The 18,186-nt window shown below is 41.9% G+C and overlaps 1 protein-coding gene across 6 annotated transcripts in view; it reads right to left on the bottom strand.

Annotated features, from left to right (window-relative positions):
• Nucleotides 1-18,186, bottom strand: part of hsd17b3 (hydroxysteroid (17-beta) dehydrogenase 3) — a 63,436-nt gene that overhangs the window by 37,768 nt on the left and 7,482 nt on the right. For all 6 annotated transcript variants that reach the window (XM_048595427.1, XM_048595432.1, XM_048595429.1 and 3 more), the window contains exons 3-7: nt 14,137-14,212; nt 11,657-11,764; nt 8,616-8,683; nt 6,132-6,176; nt 4,435-4,469 (exon numbers count right to left, since the gene is read on the bottom strand). In XM_048595427.1, coding sequence (XP_048451384.1) covers nt 4,435-4,469; nt 6,132-6,176; nt 8,616-8,683; nt 11,657-11,764; nt 14,137-14,212 — 332 coding nt within the window. The remainder of the gene's footprint in view (nt 1-4,434; nt 4,470-6,131; nt 6,177-8,615; nt 8,684-11,656; nt 11,765-14,136; nt 14,213-18,186) is intronic.

Below are 18,186 nucleotides of genomic sequence, written 5' to 3'. Positions count from 1 at the left end.
CCTCCCATTCCTCAGACGACATGTCCATCCTGGGCGTCCTGCAGTGCCACAACGATGCCACCCGAAGGTTGCAGGAACAGCCCCTCATATTTCGCTTGGGAACCCTGCAGCCCAATGGTATCAATGTGGACTTCACAAGCTTCAAAATCTCCCCTCCCCCTACCGCATCCCAAAACCAGTCCAGCTTGTCCCCGCCTCCTTAACCTGTCCTTCCTCCCACCTATCCCCTCCTCCCACCTATCCCCTCCTCCCACCTCAAGCCCCACCCCCATCTCCTACCTACTAGCCTCATCCCGCCCCCTTGACCTGTCCATCCTCCCTGGACTGACCTATCCCCTCCCTAACTCCCCACCTACACTCACCTTTACTGGCTCTATCCCCGCCTCTTTGACCTGTCTGTCTCCTCTCCGCCTATCTTCTCCTCTATCCATCTTCTATCTGCCTCCCCCTCTCTCCCTATTTATTTCAGAACCCCGTTCCCCTCCCCCATTTCTGAAGAAATGTCTCGGCCTGAAACGTCAGCTTTCCTGCTCCTCTGATGCTGCTTGGCCTGCTGTGTTCATCCAACTCTGCACCTTGTTGTCTCAGGCCACTTACAGACTGCTGCTGCACACCATCCACCTCTTCTTCTTCATCCACTGCATGGACATACCTTCACGCACCCATTTGTCGCAGGCAGTGAGGACCCCCTGTGGAGGGCACTCCATGCAGGAGACCTCCCTCTTTACCTCAGGGATCTGGGGTTGAGAGTGTTGCATGCAGCAGTCCCGTGCGACCACAGGTTGCGGTGGTTCACGGACTCCCAGCCCAACTATTTGTTTTGAGGCGCTGCAGAGTCTGTGGACCATGTGTACATAGGGTGGGGGCATTTGCAACCCCTCTTTAGTTACCCTAAGAACCTTGGAGAGAATAAGGACTGCAAGCCTGGTGCTGGAAGCCAAAGTCTATAGGTGTGAGGCTGGAAGAACACGGCAGGTCAGCCAGCATCAGAGGAGCAGGCAAGACAATGTTTCGGGCCGAAACCCTTCGCCAGGACTGGAAAGGGAAGGGGAACCCAGAAATAAATAGAGGGAGGGGGTTGGAGCTGGGGGAAGGGTGGGAGAGTTGGTGATAAGTGGATGCAGGTAGGGGGTTATTGTGATTGGTCCATGGGAAGGGTGGAGCAGATAGGTGAGTAGGAAGATGGACAGGTTAGGTCAGGTCAGGAGGGGGAGGACTGGACATGGGGTAAGGCTGCGGGTGGTGGGCTTTTGAAACTGGTGAAGTCAATGTTGAGGCCATTGGGCTGAAAGTTTCCAAGTTGAAATATCAGCTGTTGTTCCTCCAGTTAATGTTTGGCCTCACTCTGACAGTGGAGGAGGCCAAGGATGGATATGTTGTCAGGGGATTGGGAGAGGGAATTAAAATGGATGGTTACTGGAAGGTAACATTGGTTGTTGTGTGCAGAGCACAGATGCTCCGTGAACCAGTCCCCGAGTCTGCATTTGGTCTCCCCGATATAGAGGGGACCACATCGGGAACAATGGATGCAATAGATATGGATGGATGAAGTGCAGGATCTGGAAGATTTGTTTTGGGCATTGGATGGAAGTGAGAGAGGAGATGTAGGGGCAGATAGTGGACCTCTTGCGGTTGCAAAGAAAGATACCGGGTGTGGTGGAGGAATTGGTGGGGAGTTTACAGCTGACGAGGGAGTGACAGAATGAACGGTCCCTGCGGAAAGTGAATTGGGGTGGGGAGGGAAATATCTTTTTGATGGTGGGTTCTCAGTGTAGGTAGTGGAAATATTGAAGGATGATGCATTGGATTTGGAGGTTGGAGGGGTAGTATGTGAGGACTAAGGAGACTCTATCCTTATTGCTGTTGTGGGTAGGGAGTTTAAGGGCAGAAGTGTGGGAAATGGAGTAGATGTGGTTGATTACAGAGGAGGGGAAATTACAGTCCCTAAAGTAGGAGGATATCTGGGATGTCCTTCTTTTGTGTTTCTGGTAGCACTTTAGCCCCACGCTCCTAATCTTTGGGCATCTGGTGTGGAGGGAAATGGGCCGGTCGGAGGATCTCCTCATGGGTCTGCTCCTGGGTCTGGCCAAGCTGGTCATTAACAGGTCCAGGCAGCGGGCTGTGGAGGGGGTCATGACGGCCAACTGCCTGCCCCTCTTCCGCAGTTACTTTCGAGCCTGGGTGTCCTTGGAGTGCGAGCACACAGTGTCCATCAAAACTCTCAATGCCTTTCGGGAGAGGTGGGCACAGCGGGTGGGATAGAGCACTTTATTTCCCTCTCCAACTCTATTCTGATTTGATCCTACCCTCCCCTTCACTTTTTTCATGTAAGCATTGCTCATTCTGAGCTTTGCTTGTTACTGGTTCACTGGCCACATGGGTGTTTTTCCTTGGTTGAAATGTCGAATAAAATTATAACCAGGAGATTTAGAATCTCCACAGTTCAGGCGAATGACTCTGAGCTGGCTGGCCACTGCCCGTGTACTGTACACAAGTAAATAAAGGGTGACTTGGTGCAGGATACCAGCCTTTGTGCAGTTATTTCAGCCAGCGTCCAAATTCAGCAGATAATAGGAATGCAGATGGAGTGTTGGCCTTTAATATAATTTAAAATAAAAGAGGAATGTTTTGCTACAAGTCAGACCACTGCAGGAATACTGTGAACGGGTTTGGATCCCTTATATAGCAACATTTACATTACTGCATTGGAGGCAGTGCAGAGAATGTTCACTACGCTGATAGGTGGTATGGAGGGACTGTTTTACTAGCATTCAGAACTGTACTGATTGGAATTCAGTGAGCAGTGGTATGGTGAAAAGATGGAAGGAGATAAGGAATATGGAGGCTGCGAGTTGTGTGTAAGTTTTCCAATGGCCTTGTAGATGGATGACTACTTCTGTCATTTGAATCCTGTTTTCCCTGCCTGCTGATATTTGCTGAGGTCAATTCCCTACCTGGACTTGAGTCAGTTGTCTGCCCTGCCATGTAAGTGCATGTTATTTCCTGACAAGTGAGTAGGACATGGTCCCAGTCCTGCTGTGCTTTTCTTATTAAATCCTTCCCTGTTTGTGTGAGCCTGGTGTAAAGAATAAAAATGAAAAACTGTCCAGGCAGACCTGAAGAGCTTGGTTTTTACTGGAGTTGACCATGCCATGTTACTGAATTTAGAATTAGGTTTTATTGTCACAGATACTCAAGTACAAGGATACGGGAGTACAGTGAAAAGTTTACAATGTCACCGTTCACGGCGCCACCTTAGGTACAAGGTATTTAGGTACAAAATCTTACGTAAAATATAGAAAAATAAAGAAATAAGTTAATACTTCAACATTACAGTTCTTCTTAGTATAAAGTAGTAAATAAGAAATAAAGTTAAAAGTTCCAAATTATAGTCCTTCTGTAGTCACTCCATGCTAGGCTTTCCCCATGAGCGCTCCCGCACTAGACTCAATCTCTCCCCCCCGCTGGGCTCGATCTCTTGATCCCTACACATCTGTGCTGCCATGTCACCACCAACCGCAATCCTGGCTCACCAGCTGCCTCACCACAGGCCGCCAGAGTTTCGTTTTAATGCCATTCCAGGCCCCCAGCCATTTCCAATATGCCACCAACCACCAGAGTTCTTGCCCAGACACGCCAACCGCCTCATGGCCAACCACCGAAGTCCCCGGATGGGCCTCCAGCCGCTGCCATTGCTGTATCCATGAGTGAGCTCCCTCCAGAAGTTAAGTATAGAAAACAAAACTAGAACAAACTTCAAAAAAAAGAAAAATGCAAAGAAAGAAGAAAGAAAAGCTGCCAGAGCGGATGCGCTCCAGCTCAGGAACCCTACTCTGCCGGCATCTTGAAATATTAAGATGTCAGATGAAGGGATCTCTGGCAAGCAATAACATCAGAACTGTCCTGAGCTGAGTAAAAGAAGGGGCAAAGGAGGGCAGATAATTGATATCTGTGGATTTTGAATGAAATAAAGTGATTGTTGAAGATTACTTAATAATCAGATAGTGACAGATGAATTAAACTGTAACGGAGAAGCATGCACATTTGACAGACAACGAGACTGCATTTGGTTTCTAATGAATGCAATTCACTGTTAGTTCAATGTTTTGTTTTGTTGATTTTGGTTTCACTGTTACATTAAAAGTTTTAAAAATGAACTTTTGTTTATTGCTTTCCTCCATTGAGATTATTTTGGAAGTTTGATTTATTCAAGTTCTTGGTCTCCAGGAGATCATTAACAGTTTTCACAAAAAAACTAGAGTGCAAATAAAATTTAATCTGTTTAGTGATGTCAGCTGTAATTGCCAATAACTTCTATTGAGGTTATTTCAAGTATATGGATGGTTATTATAGTACATTGATAGCAAAAACAACATGATTTCTATTAATGATTAACTAGATATCTCAGATTGTGAAAAAGGAGTTTAGTCATACCTCTCTTTCATTTTTGGCAGGACAAGCTGGGTCATCTGCAAATGAGCAAGATACTTCTCATTAGTCATCTTTTCAGAAGTGTGTGTCTTTTGACTGAATTTAGCAATGTGTATTGAAATCGACTAAAATCAAACTATAAAATTATTTTTTTCCTCTCATCTCAACCACCATTGGCCCACGAACCACGAAACAAATTGTGAGCTACTTACACAGAGATCAAAAGATTTAGATATGCCTTGCTGTCAATTTAAATCTCAATATTTCAGCAATAACAGCAACTGCTCCACTTCCACATCATGTTGAATAATGTTGATATTGAATTGTAAACTTTGTTACAATACTAGAACTAATCTCCAGGATCTGGTCAGGTGAGAGGTATTTTAGTTTATGGGAGGAAGAATATATGCTTTGCAACTTTCTTAATATATGCTCATGGGATCTGGGTGTCCTGTGTAAAGCCAGCATCTATTGCCCATCCTTAGTTGCCTTTTGAATTGAGTGGATCGCTTGGCCTTTTCAGAGGGCAATTAAGAGTGAGCCACTTTTCTGTGGGTCTGGAATCACATGCAGGCCTGACCAGACAAGAACTGTAAGGGTAAGATTTCCTTCCCTAAAGGACGTTAGTGAACCAGATGTATTTTTATTCCACTGCGCCACCACTTCTCCCACTATTTCAGAATGGACTAATATTTACATGCTACTAGATGACTCTTCCTGAGCCACTTGACGTCACCTATTTGTGGCTTTGAGTCTCGCCTGCCAGTTCAGAAATGCTGAGAGACCTACACCATCTCTTGTTGGGAAGGCCTGCTGAAACACATGTCAATCAGGCAATGGCAAGGCCACTGTGGGGTGGATATCACAGGGCGAATGAACAGCAGCAGCAATGATTGGGGCATAGCTCTCAGCAGGTGCCCTACTTTCCTGATGTCCAGGCAGTCAATCAGGTCTGATTAACTGAGGGAGTCACAGCTACCTCTGTAACCGACTCCAAAGCAACAAGTGTTCGTACAGTTTAAACTGTTGTGCGTGCCAAATGACTACCATTCCATTTAACTACATGCTCTTCCTGATTCCAAGGTCACCAAGGCAACAGCAAAAGTTGCACACATCCACTATAGCATGCAGCCCGGTATGCTGTCAAATAATTGTATGTGTACTGGATGTTCAGAAATCATCCTTCTTTAAAAAGAAGTCCCATAAGAACAGTTTGCCAGTTTCATAAGCCAAGAAAGCAACAGTTTTCTCCTTCTCCTATGCTATAACTTCATATGTGGATAACCTTCTTGAAACCTCCTTGAAACTTTAGTAAGCCATCCATTTACACTAAAAACTGAATTTGGCATAGCTTCTTTTTCCTTCCAGTTTTGCAAATTTATAGCATTATATTTTTTAATGCATCGACAGCTTTTTTTATTAGTGATGCAATTAAGACAGCTTGTAAAAATGTATATTAAATCTATGTGTATGAATGCTAATTATTGCATTTTTGTAACATAACATACTAAGACACCTATTTAATGAAACCCATTACAGTAGTGATTCAACATTTACAAATGTCTTTCTTTTGTAAAATTTACACATTTCATAGGAACAGAATAAAAATGAAATGAGGATTGTCCCATGTCACTTTAACTGTGTTTAACGTCACACACTTCTGCTGAAAAGAAGAGAATTGTTTGAACTGGCCAACGTACCTTGACAACAGATACCATATTAACATTGATCATATCGTCGATAGTCTAATGGTCAGAAACAAAAAGAAAATTAGCAAACAATGCATGAAGATTGGAATCAGCGCTAATGCAAGTGATTAATAGATATTTAAATTTCCACATAGTAAATTCTAATTCAAATTCCCTCATAGCATTTTTGAAAATAAAATTGTTTAATTAATAACATAAAGCAGATTGTCTTCTCAGTGGCCACATGACACTCAATTTACCATTGTTCAATGGTAGAAGTTAATCCAGTCCCTTAGGATGTTAGTACTGCAGTTGATGAAGTTTGCAGTTTTTTTGAAATTAAGAATAACCCACGTGCATCTGAAAGTGCAAGTAAAATTTTAAAAATCATATAACTAATATAGTTGTAGAAAATGCAATGAGTTTGATCAAAGAATATTGCTTTTTAGTGAATCCATCTTAACTACATAAAATTTTACAAAAATCATTATGGTAAACAGTAAATGAAACAAATTGTGATCTACTTACACAGAGATCAAAAGATTTAGTTATGCCTTGCTGTCAATTCAAATCTCAATATTTCAGCAATAACAGCAACTGCTCCACTTCCACATCATGTTGAATAATGTTGAATGGTTCTCCTCCATTCACCAAGCCACAGATTACAGCTGGGTTACAGGTATCAAAATTCTTCATCCAATTATTCATCCTTTCTATGTCAATAAGAGGTGATTTTGAACAACTGAAAAATGAATGAAAGTGGAGGAGGACTAAAGGATTCCTATCCTTCCAGCCTAGCAGGAATCTTCTTCCATCCCTCCACGACAAGTAAGTCATCAACCCAACTGTCAACTGCCCTCCCACATCTAAATAAATGATGGCAGATTCCAAAAGCTCTGTCAATTTCTCTACCTCTCATCTCAACCACCATTGGCCCACGAACCACAAAAGAGAAGTAATAGTAAACTGTAAGGCAAAAAAATTCCAAGTCCAATAGTTAGAGGAAGAGAATCTAATCATAGTCACCTCTCCCTCTCTTCAGCCGCTTATCATTTCTCAGAGGGTTCTCAGTTTAGCAAGAGGCTCTTTTGAAATTGCAAGGGCTTATGGGTTTTTCTGTCCGCTGTACTGGCTGCTCATTTGCCCAGCAGCAGGTATTCCATGCAACACCGATGTATTCCTTGCTGACTGGCATCTCACCAGAAGTCTATTGTGAAAAAAGTTCTAATGCATGAAAATTGCCGTGGTTGCAATGGGCTGAAAACAAAAGAAGTTTCTCTTTGACCTTCCTACAGAAGAAAATTTAGTCTGAAATGATAGATGATGGACAGCATCACAGTCAATCCTGATCCTGTTCACATCAGACGTAAACTAACATACATTTTGCAATAAAGGTTAATTACTGGACAGCAATCAAAATCAGTAACATAAGAACATAAGAGCTAGGAGCAGGAGTAGGCCGTCCGGCCCTTCGAGCCTGCTCCGCCATTCAATAAGATCATGGCTGATCTTTTCATGGACTCAGATCCACTTACCCACGTTCTCACCATATCCCTTAATTCCTTTATTGTTCAAAAAAATATCTACCTTATCTTTAAAAACGTTTACTGAAGTAGCGTCAACTACTCCACTGGGCAAGGAATTCCATAGATTAACAACCCTTGTGGTATCTGCTCTCCATGGGAACAATTCTATTTACACCACCTTTAACTGCTGCCTCACCTGAAATCAGCCATCTCAACACATTTGAGATTGAAATGTAGTCCTTCTGATCTGCAGAGGCCAGTGCTACACCCAAAGGGTAAACACGCTGACATCAGAGTGCTGTTAACATTCCTGACAAAGAAAATCTGCTGCACATTTGACAAAGCTCAGCAAACAGTTTATAACAAAACTTAACAGGGATGTGGTTTCTAATCAACTTAGTTAATTCCTTGGTTTCAAAATATGAACAAACGTATTAAAAAGAATTCTTCCCATGCCTTAGTACTTTTTTACTTCTCTAAGTCTTTAATAGTAACAGTTTCCCATAAATGGCTACACATAGTTCAACTTGAATAGACAGCAAACTTCGTATTTAATGGCATCTTATGAACCAGCATTCTCGACAAACCGGCAAAAATTATATACCTGAAATACCGGACGTTTACTGTATTATTGCGATTGCTACAATGTCCGAGTAGTCAGTTGAAGGTGCGAGTGAGAAGGCTCTCTGCCAGTAAGTATTATTTGAGGCAAAGTTGATTTATACTGTAAATAGTGTATAATAGTGATGTGTATACCCCCTACGTTATGTTTCTATTACTGAGTGTGCATATTTACATTGAATATTTTTCGCATCTTGAACATTCCTGGGCCCATAGGGGCCGTTTAATAAAATGTTTATTATTAAAAAAAAGTAATGTCACGTGTGATAATTATGAATCTATCAAACAGTAAATGGTTATTTCAAACTATAGTGACAAGATTCTGGCATTAAAAAACATAAGTTATTACCTTATCTATGTCATTTATTTCAAGAAACCTACATGGGTCTGGTTTTTGCATTATTCCAACATTGTTCACTATAAGAAAATGAAAGCACTTATGTTTATTCTTAAATATACAAAACAGTCACTTAAAACAAGTGAAAATAGCTTTGCACTTCTCCCAAATTTAATTATAATCACAGAAGATCACAAAATCATTCTTGCTACCTGCAGCTATTTGCATCTGCTTCATTATTCTGCTTACTAAAAAAGTTTCTCAATGTCTATTTTATTTTTGCGTCAATTCTTGCTGAGAATTTTAAAAATACCTATTAACATAGGAAATGTCTCTCACTGTCTTCAGAGGAATTACTGAGTTCAATGGTATGCAACATCCTAAGAACCATACTGAAACACTGGATGCAGTGCTTACTTCCAATAATTTTCATTCAGTTACATCTTATAGCCACAATAATGATTGAAATCCAGCTTCCATTCATCCAATAAAGACGTTCCCATTCTGAGACACTTGTTATCTGGCTCAGCCAAGTTCTTTTTTGCTTGGTTCTTAGTCAAGGTCAACAGACAATTGATAAAGGTTCTGAAATATGCAGCAAACTAGATGCTGAATTTACATCAATTTCTGGCATTGCTAGCAGGTGTGATGGTAGAGATTGTGATACTGACTAGTTAGCATTGCTGGTTGTGGTGGTAGTCTGATCAATTGTAACAGCAGTTACCTTGGTGTCAGCTTCATACTTGGTTACTGCATGGGGAACTTTTTTTTATTTACTCATGGGATGTGGGCATCAGTGACTTGCCAACATTTATTGCCTATGCCTGGTTGCCGCTCAGAAGCTGATGGCGAGCTGCCTTCTTAAACTACTGCAGTTCACATGCTGCAGATTGATCCACAATGCCCTGAGGGGGGGAGTTCCATGATTTCAACCAAACCATAGTGCGAAACAGTGATATATTTCCAAGTTAGGATAGCAAATGGCTTGGAAGGGAACTTGCATGTAGTGGTGTTTCTATGTTTCTGCTGCCCTTGTCCTTCTAAATGGAAGTGGTTGTGGGTTTGGAAGGTGCTATCCAAGGAACTTTGGTGAATTTCTGCCGTGCATCTTGTATATAGTACACACTGTTGCTACTGAGCGTTGGTGGTGGAGAGGGTGGATGTTTGTGGATGTGGTACCAATCAAGCGGGCTGCTTTGTCATAGATGGTGTCAAGCTATGTGAGTGCTGTTGGCGCTGCACTCATCCAGGCAAGTGAGGAGTATTTTACCACACTCTGACTTATGCCTTGTAGATGGCAGACAGGTTTTGGGGTATCAGGAGGTGAGTTACTTGCCATGTATTCTTAGCCACTGATCTGCTCTTATTGTCACTATGTTTATGTGGCTAGCCCAGTTGAATTTCTGGTCAAAGGAAACACCCAGGATGTTGATAGTGAGGGATTCAGTGACTATTGAATATTAGGGAGTGGTGGTTAGATTGTCTCCTACTGGAGATAGTCATTTCTTAGTGTTTGTGTGGTGCAAATGTTACTTGGCACTTTTCAGCCCAAGCCTGGATATTGTCCAGATCTCATTGCATTTAAACATGGGCTGCTTCAGTACATTAGGAGTTGCGAATCATGTGGAACATTGCGCAATCATCACTGAACATCCCCACTTCAGGCCTTATTTTGGAGGGAAGATCATTGATAAAGCAACTGAGGATGCTTGGGCCAAAGACACTACCCTAAGGAACTCCTGCTGAGATGTCCTGGAGTTGAGATGACTGACCTCCAACAACCACAACCATCTTCCTATGTGCCAGGTATGACTCCAACCACTGGAGAGTTTGCCCCCCATTTTAGCTTTTTTGTCCATGTTTGAACGAATGCTGTACTAAGGCCAGGGGCTACCTGGCCCGGGGGGATCCCAAACTGGGTGTCACTGAGCAGGTTATTGTTAAGCAGGTGCTATTTGATAGCACTGTTGATGATACCTTCGATCATTTTATTGATGATTGAGAGTAGACTGATGGGGGTATTTGGCTGGGTTGGATTTTTCCTGCTTTTTGTGTATATGATATACCTGGTCAATTTTCTTTATTGTCAGATAGAGGCCACTGTTGCAACTGTAGTGGAAGAGCTTGGCTAGAGGAGTGCAGCAATTTCTGCAGCACACGTCATCAGTACCATAGCCAGAATATTGTCAAGGCCCATAGCTTTTGCAGCATCCGCTGCCTCCAAAAGTTTCTTGATATCACTTGGCGTGAATCAAATTGGCTAAAGACTGTTATCTGTAATACTGGTGACAACTGGAGGAAGCCAGAATGGATCATCCACTTGGCACTTCTGGTTGAAGATTGTTGCAAATGCTTGCCTTATCTTTTGCACTTTGGTGTTGGGTTCTTCCATCGTTGAGGATAGAGATATCTGTGGAGCCTCCCCCTCCAGTGAATTGTTTAACTGTCCACCACTGATCACAACTGGATGTGACAGGACTGCAGAGCTTAGATCTGATCCATCGGTTGTGGATTGCTTTATTTAAATTGTCTTCCTGAAATTGAAACTTGCCAACTCTGATGCCGTGCACAAGTCTCTGGGCTCTTTACAAATAACAAGGTTATTTTTATTTGATGTTTCAGCCATAACAATAGTTTCTGTAAGAATTTCATAATCTAGGAACCTTTTAAAAGTACTCGTTAAACTTCCCTTTAGGGTTTGTGTAATTTTCTTAAATTTGCGCACTCTAGACTACCGTAAATTTCACTATTAATCCTACTGTATTTCTTCATAGTTTTAAGGCCCTCATTTAATCACTTCTTTATATTCTCAACTTGAGAGAAAACTCAAATCTCTCAAGTGTTTCTTTTATTTGTGGTAACACACTAGGTTCAGTACATGGTGAAAGTATGAAGCCAATTTGGCCATGTTGTGTGTTAAGGCAGAATTTGATTATTTCAAACATACTTTCATATGCTAAGATAGCTGCAGTTAGAATCAGCCCCCATAATCAAGTAAGGATTTATGTAATGGAACTTCCAAAACTAATCATCAAAAAAATTAATTTACTTACCCAGGACCCCAATTTCAAGTCCTCTCAGATTTTCCTTGATATGCTGGTAAATATCCCTTTTAATAAAGTTAACCTGAATTGTCTTTACTTCTCTTCCAGATGCTTGTTCTGTCAATATATATATAAAAACTTACAGTATTAAACAGGCATTCAATTCAGGATTCAATGAACTTTTACAAAAAAAAAAGTCATAAAAAAGTAACATATGACTAATTGAAACATTTCAGGATTATACATGCTGACATTTCTAACTTTTATTGTATATCTTGTCAACTAGCCAAAGGTAAGCAAGTAGAATTCAGATGTGGCCGCTGAAGACATAACAATAACCTTAAATATCTCATGCCAGGGAGGCAGGGGATGAATGGAAAGCATGTGGTGGTCATAGGTATTAACATATATTGGTCTTTATGTGGGCTCCTAGCAGTTTGGTATTGAGTACACGTCCATATTCTGGAAAATCATTTCAACATATTTATTCATATTTGAGGCAACCATTATCTGACAATACCCCCTCCCTTACAAAAATAACCTACCATCACTTTCATAGATTCATACAGTGCAGAAAAGTTCCTTTGACCCGTCAAGTCTGTGCCGATGTAATGATCCCACTAAAGGCGCATTCATTCCAAATTTCCTGCACTTATCCCATATCTTTGAAAGTTATGATATTTCAAGTGCTCATTCAATTTTTTTTATTTTAAAAGGTTGTAAGGTTTCCAGCCTCCACTACCTTCCCAGTCTGCCCATCTGACCAACCCATCTAAATCTTACTGTAACCTACAGCCATCTTCTTCACTGCTAATCACTCCACCAATCTTGGTGTCATCCACGAATTTGCTTCACACTCCCCCCACATTTCATCTACAGTGTATATCATTTATGCATATAACAAACAATAAGGGTTTCAGTACTGATATATGCTATGATAATATTAGAGCTTTTATCTACCAAAATTCTTTCTTAACGTTGGTTGACTTTTATTTTCTTCTCATTATCTCCAACTTATTCCTGTCACTCTAACACTTTGCTTCTCCCCCACAAAAATATAAAATACAACTCTTTGTATAGACTTAGAATTTCCATTGATATTATTTTGTGTCTTGTAACTTTGAATCTGAATGAGTGTCTGAATTCATATGCATGTCATCACTAAGACCACATGTTTCTACCTTAGTAACATCACCCAAAATTACGCTAGTTGCCAATGGATTTTACATGCAAGAAGCTTAATTTTCATGCAATTGCCATTCTACAACTATTCTGCCTGCTGTTTCTTTTCATTCCCAACACTGATATCTCCATTAAAGTATTGCTAAAGGGATACTGCATTAAACCACCCATCCATTTTTTTATATTCAGATTAGTGAACAGTCTATTGGGATAAATGTTTCACACTGGCAGCTCACTGACCAGCTCATAAGGACCCCTAACCAAACTGATAAAGTCCTATGCAGACTATGGGCATCTGTCACTTTTGCCACATCTGCACAATACATGCAACACAAAAACAAATACATTTCTTGTACAAAAGAATTAAAGTGGAACAGAAAAAACAGTTCTAGATGTTCCTACTATTGGTGAAAAATAAGCTTACAAAGCTTAAACAAAAAGAACATTACAAACACTTCTTGTACTCTATGAATCACCCACAACTAAGTTGCATGGCAGGTTAGCAAGGTCATAAGAAAAGGCAACACAAGCACTAGGTTGTACTTCTAGAGGGATAGAATTAAAAGTTAGGAACATTATGCAAAACATTTATGGAACTTTTGTTCGACCACACTTAGTATAATGCATGTAGTTTTGATTGACATATTATGAAATAGATGCAGAAGGACTTAAAAAGAGTGCAGAGAAGATTTATAAATATGATACCACAAATATGTGTCAATGCATTTCAAAACAGGATTAAAGATTGGGTCTCTTGTCTCTTACAAAAAAGGCTAAAGCGTAATCTATTTGAGATCTTTAAATTTATGACAGATACAGACAACGTGAGATCCAAAGGGAATATTCCCTGTAGTGGGGATTAGGAAAAGGACAGCCCAGCAATATCAGACAGTCACCAAGAAATCCAGCAGGGAATTCATTAAAAAAATTCTTCTTCCAAAGACTAGTAAAAATTTGGAACTCTGTACCAGAGGGAGTAGTTGAAGTAAACAGTATAAATACATTTAACAAAAGGTAGACAAGCATGTGAAGAAGAATGGAACAGAGGTCTTTGATTGTGGATTCAGCTGAGGAAACATGGGAGAAGGGTCTAGCAGAGAATAAATGCTGACAAGGACTCATTGGGTTGAATAGGCAGTCTCGTTGCTGTAATTCCTATCTAAGCCCCTATTTTCACCTTCTTGATTTATCCAGAGTTTCTGGTAATCTTTCAAAGTCACGGTGAAAATGCACTAAAGAAATTCCCAACTGTGACATGCAACTACAAAAAGCAAACAATAATTAATAATAGGAAATAACTATCTTACCAATTTCATCTGCAACTTTTGTTAGCTTTTCCTTAGTTCTGCTGATAAGTACAATATTTAGACCACACTTTGCAAACTGTAGAGTAAAGAAACACTGGACAGCATTAATGCATTGAAAGACAATAGGTTTGAATTTTGCCAGCCAAATGGTTCAATAAGCTTACGAACTAGTGCATATCTTCAAAGTCATTGCTGGGGCTTGTGCTCAATCCAGATGTAAATTAATTGAAATAATTATTACAGGACTAACTGCAGACCTGGATGGGTCTAAGTGTGAATTTGTGCTGAGCCAGGAGAATTGCAAGCTCGTGAAACTTAAAGAGAAGGAACCAATTACATTGGAGTGTCACAATGGTGTAACAAAAATGTAAAACACTTTTGGAGCCTGAAAAGTCACTTCTAGCATTTGAAGATTTAGCCGAGGACAAGCGCAGGAGATTGAGAACTGATGAGCCAAAATGAAGCAGAAAGGAATTCTGTTCACACAGTGGCCCAGCATCAGCCCTCAAACTTGACAGACTTTGGATCTGTCTTCACTAAGGTGGACACAAATAATGCTGGGGACAGATGGTCAAGCATGAAGGAGGAACTGAAGGAAATCCTTATTCATCAGGAAATGGTATTGGGGGAATTGATGGGATTAAAACCCAATATGTCCCCAGGACCTGATGCCCTACGTCCCAGCGTACTTAGGAAAGTGGCCCTAGAAATAACAGATGCATTGGTAATCATTTTCCAGCATTCTGTAGGCACTGGAAGAGTTCCAATGGACTGAAGGGTTGCTAATGTAACTCCACTCTTTAAAAAAGGAGGGAAAGAGAAAGTGGTGTATTATAGGCCAGTTAGCCTGACATTGATCGTGGGGAAATTGCTGGAGTCAATTATTAAGGATGTAATAACTGAGCATTTGGAAAGCGGTGACAGAATCGGTTCCAGTCAGCATGGATTTACTGAAGAGAAATCATGCTTGACAAATCTTCTGGAATTTTTTTGAGGATGTGACCAGTAGACAATAGTGAATCAGTAGATGTTGCATATCTGGACTTTCAAAAGGCCTTTGAAAAGGTTCCACACAAGAGATTAGCAAGGAAAATCTAAGCTCATAGTATCGGAGGTAATGTATTGTCATGGATAGAGAACTGATTGGCAGACAGAAGGAAGACAGTTGGAATAAATATGTCCTTTTCAGAGTGGCAGGCAGTGATGAGTAGGGTTCAGTGCTGGGACCTCAGCTCTTTACAATATACATCAATGATTTGGATGAAGGAATTGAATGCAATATCTCCAAATTTGCAGATGACACTAAGCTGGGTGGCAATGTGCACTGTGAGGAGGATGTGAAGGAGCTGCAGGGTGACTTTGACAGACTGGCTGAGTGGGCAAAGACTTGGCAAATGCAATATAACGTGGATAAATGTGAGGTTATCCACTTTGGTCACAAAAACAGGAAGGCAGATTATTATCTGAATGGTGGCAGTTTAGGAAAAGGTGAGGTGCAACGAGACCTGGGTGTCATGGTGGAACAGTCACGGAGGATGGCATTCAGGTGCAGTTGGCAATGAGGAAAGCTAATGGCATGCTGGCCTTCATAATGAGAGGATTTGAGTATCAGAGTAAGGATGTCTTGCTCCAATTAAACAGGGCCTTGGTGAGGCCACATCTTGACTATTGTGTGCAGCTTTGGTCTCCTAATCTGAGAAAGGACATTCTTGCTATTGAGGGGTCCAGCGATGGTTCACGAGACTGATTCCCAGGATAGTAGGACTAACGTGTGAGGAAAGACTGGATCAAATGGGCTTGTATTCGCTGGAATTTAGAGGAATGAGGTGGGAATCCTGATGGGACTGGACAGGCTAAATGTGGAAAGAATGTTCCCGATGTTGGGGAAGTCCAGAGCAAGGGGGCACAGTCTAAGAATAAGGGGTAAACCATTCAGGACTGAGATTAGGAAGAATTTCAGAGAGTTGTGAACCTGAGGAATTCTCTCCCACAGGAGGCTGTTGGGGCCAGTTCATTCGATCTCTTCAAGAGGAGCTGAATGTGGTCCTTGCAGCTAAAGGTATCAAGGGGTATGGGGAGGAAGCCAGAATGGGCTACTGAGATTGCACGATCAGCCATGATCATATTGAATGGCCTATTCCTGCACCTATTTTCTATGTTTCTATGACTATGTGATCAGATGATGCTGCACAAGGAACTCATGAACAACACTGCCATGACATTTCCAATAAGACAACATTGAATCTTGCCTGCAAGGAGATGCAGACAAGGTTGATACATCAACAAATTGATATAATGTTTCCATACATCTGCCTTCTCCTATATGTTACATGCAGTAATATTACACAGCCCTGAAACTGCTTTTAATTTTGTTGACCCGGAGTCTAAGCAGATACAAGTTCAAGAAATGTGATCTGAAAAGTCTTGGCGAGTGTGATCAGTCCCATGACAGTGATTCTCAACTCCTTCATGCATACATTCTTTCATGATGCAACATGCAATAATACACATGCCTTGGAACAATCAGGGTAGTAGTTGGTTAGGTTCAGTGCTCTAGGAAAAAGAATTTCATTTCTGTTTTAAATGTTGGTGTCCACAGTAAAGTGCCAAGTACCCAGTATTTCCCACCACAGGTATTTACAAAATACAAAACAAATCAATTTAAATCAGGCAGAGAGAAAAAAAAAGTCAGAATTGTATTCACTTCATGATATGTTCAATAAGGTATGATCTCAAAACCAAAGTTGAAATTTTCAGAATCAATATTTTAGTTTTTGACACAAATAAGGACAGATCAGAGCATGCATGTAGAAACTGTTGAGCAAGACCATAAATTTCAGACATGAAACCACTGGTATAAAATAACCTTGTGTGCCTGCCTTCAAGGCATTTAGTCTATTACTAATCTATCTAGCCTCTCTAAATACTCTCTAGATTCAAACATAAGACCAGTCTTTCAACCATGAGATAGTAGGAACTGCAGATGCTGGAGAATCCCAGACAACAAGGTGCAGAGCTGGATGAACACAGCAGGCCAAGCAGCATCACAGGAGCAGACCCTTCGGGCCTAGACCCTTCATCAGAAGTGGGGGAGGGGAAGGGGGTTCTGAAATAAATAGGGAGAGAGTGGGAGGCGGATAGGTGGAGAGGAAACAAACAGGTCGGAGAGGCGGGGATGGAGCCAGTAAAGGTGAGTGTAGGTGGGGAGTTAAGGAGGGGATAGGTCAGTCCAGGGAGGACGGACAGGTCAAGGGGGCGGGATGAGGTTAGTAGGTAGGAGATGGGGGTGTGGCTTGAGGTGGGAGGAGGGGATAGGTGGGAGGAAGAACAGGTTAGGGAAGTGGAGATGAGCTGGACTGGTTTTGGGATGCGGTGGGGGGAGGGGAGATTTTGAAGCTTGTGAAATCCACACTGATACCATTGGGCTGCAGGGTTCCCAAGCGGAATATGAGTTGCTGTTCGTGGATGCCCTGGTCGACCCATTGTCTCCGCCTGCTCCTGCCCCACCGAACTTATCTCCAACTATCTGGACTCCATTTTCTCCCCCTTGGTCCAGGAACTCCCTACTACGTCCGTGACACCACCCACGCCCTCCACGTCCTCCAGAACTTCCAATTTCCCAGTCCCCAACACTTCATCTTTACCATGGACGTCCAGTCCCTCTACACCTGCGTTCCCCATACAGATGGCCTAAAGGCCCTCCGCTTTTTCCTGTCCCGCAGGCCCGACCAGTCCCCCTCCACTGACACCCTCATCCGCTTAGCCGAACTCGTCCTCACCCTCAACAACTTCTCTTTTAATTCCTCCCACTTCCTACAGACAAAGGGGGTGGCCATGGGTACCCGCATGGGCCCAAGCTACACCTGCCTCTTTGTAGGTTATATGGAACAATCCCTCTTCCGTACCTACACTGGCCCTAAACCCCACCTCTTCCTCCGTTACATTGATGACTGTATCGGCGCCGCCTCGTGCTCCCACGAGGAGCTCCAACAGTTCATCCACTTCACCAACACCTTCCACCCCAACCTTAAGTTTACCTGGACCATCTCT

The sequence above is a fragment of the Rhincodon typus genome, chromosome 3, assembly GCF_021869965.1.
Source record: "Rhincodon typus isolate 14 chromosome 3, sRhiTyp1.1, whole genome shotgun sequence".
NCBI classification, from domain to species: Eukaryota; Metazoa; Chordata; class Chondrichthyes; order Orectolobiformes; family Rhincodontidae; genus Rhincodon; species Rhincodon typus.
The sequence above is the reverse complement of the archived record's forward strand: the minus strand, read 5'-3'. Positions and strand labels throughout refer to the sequence as shown.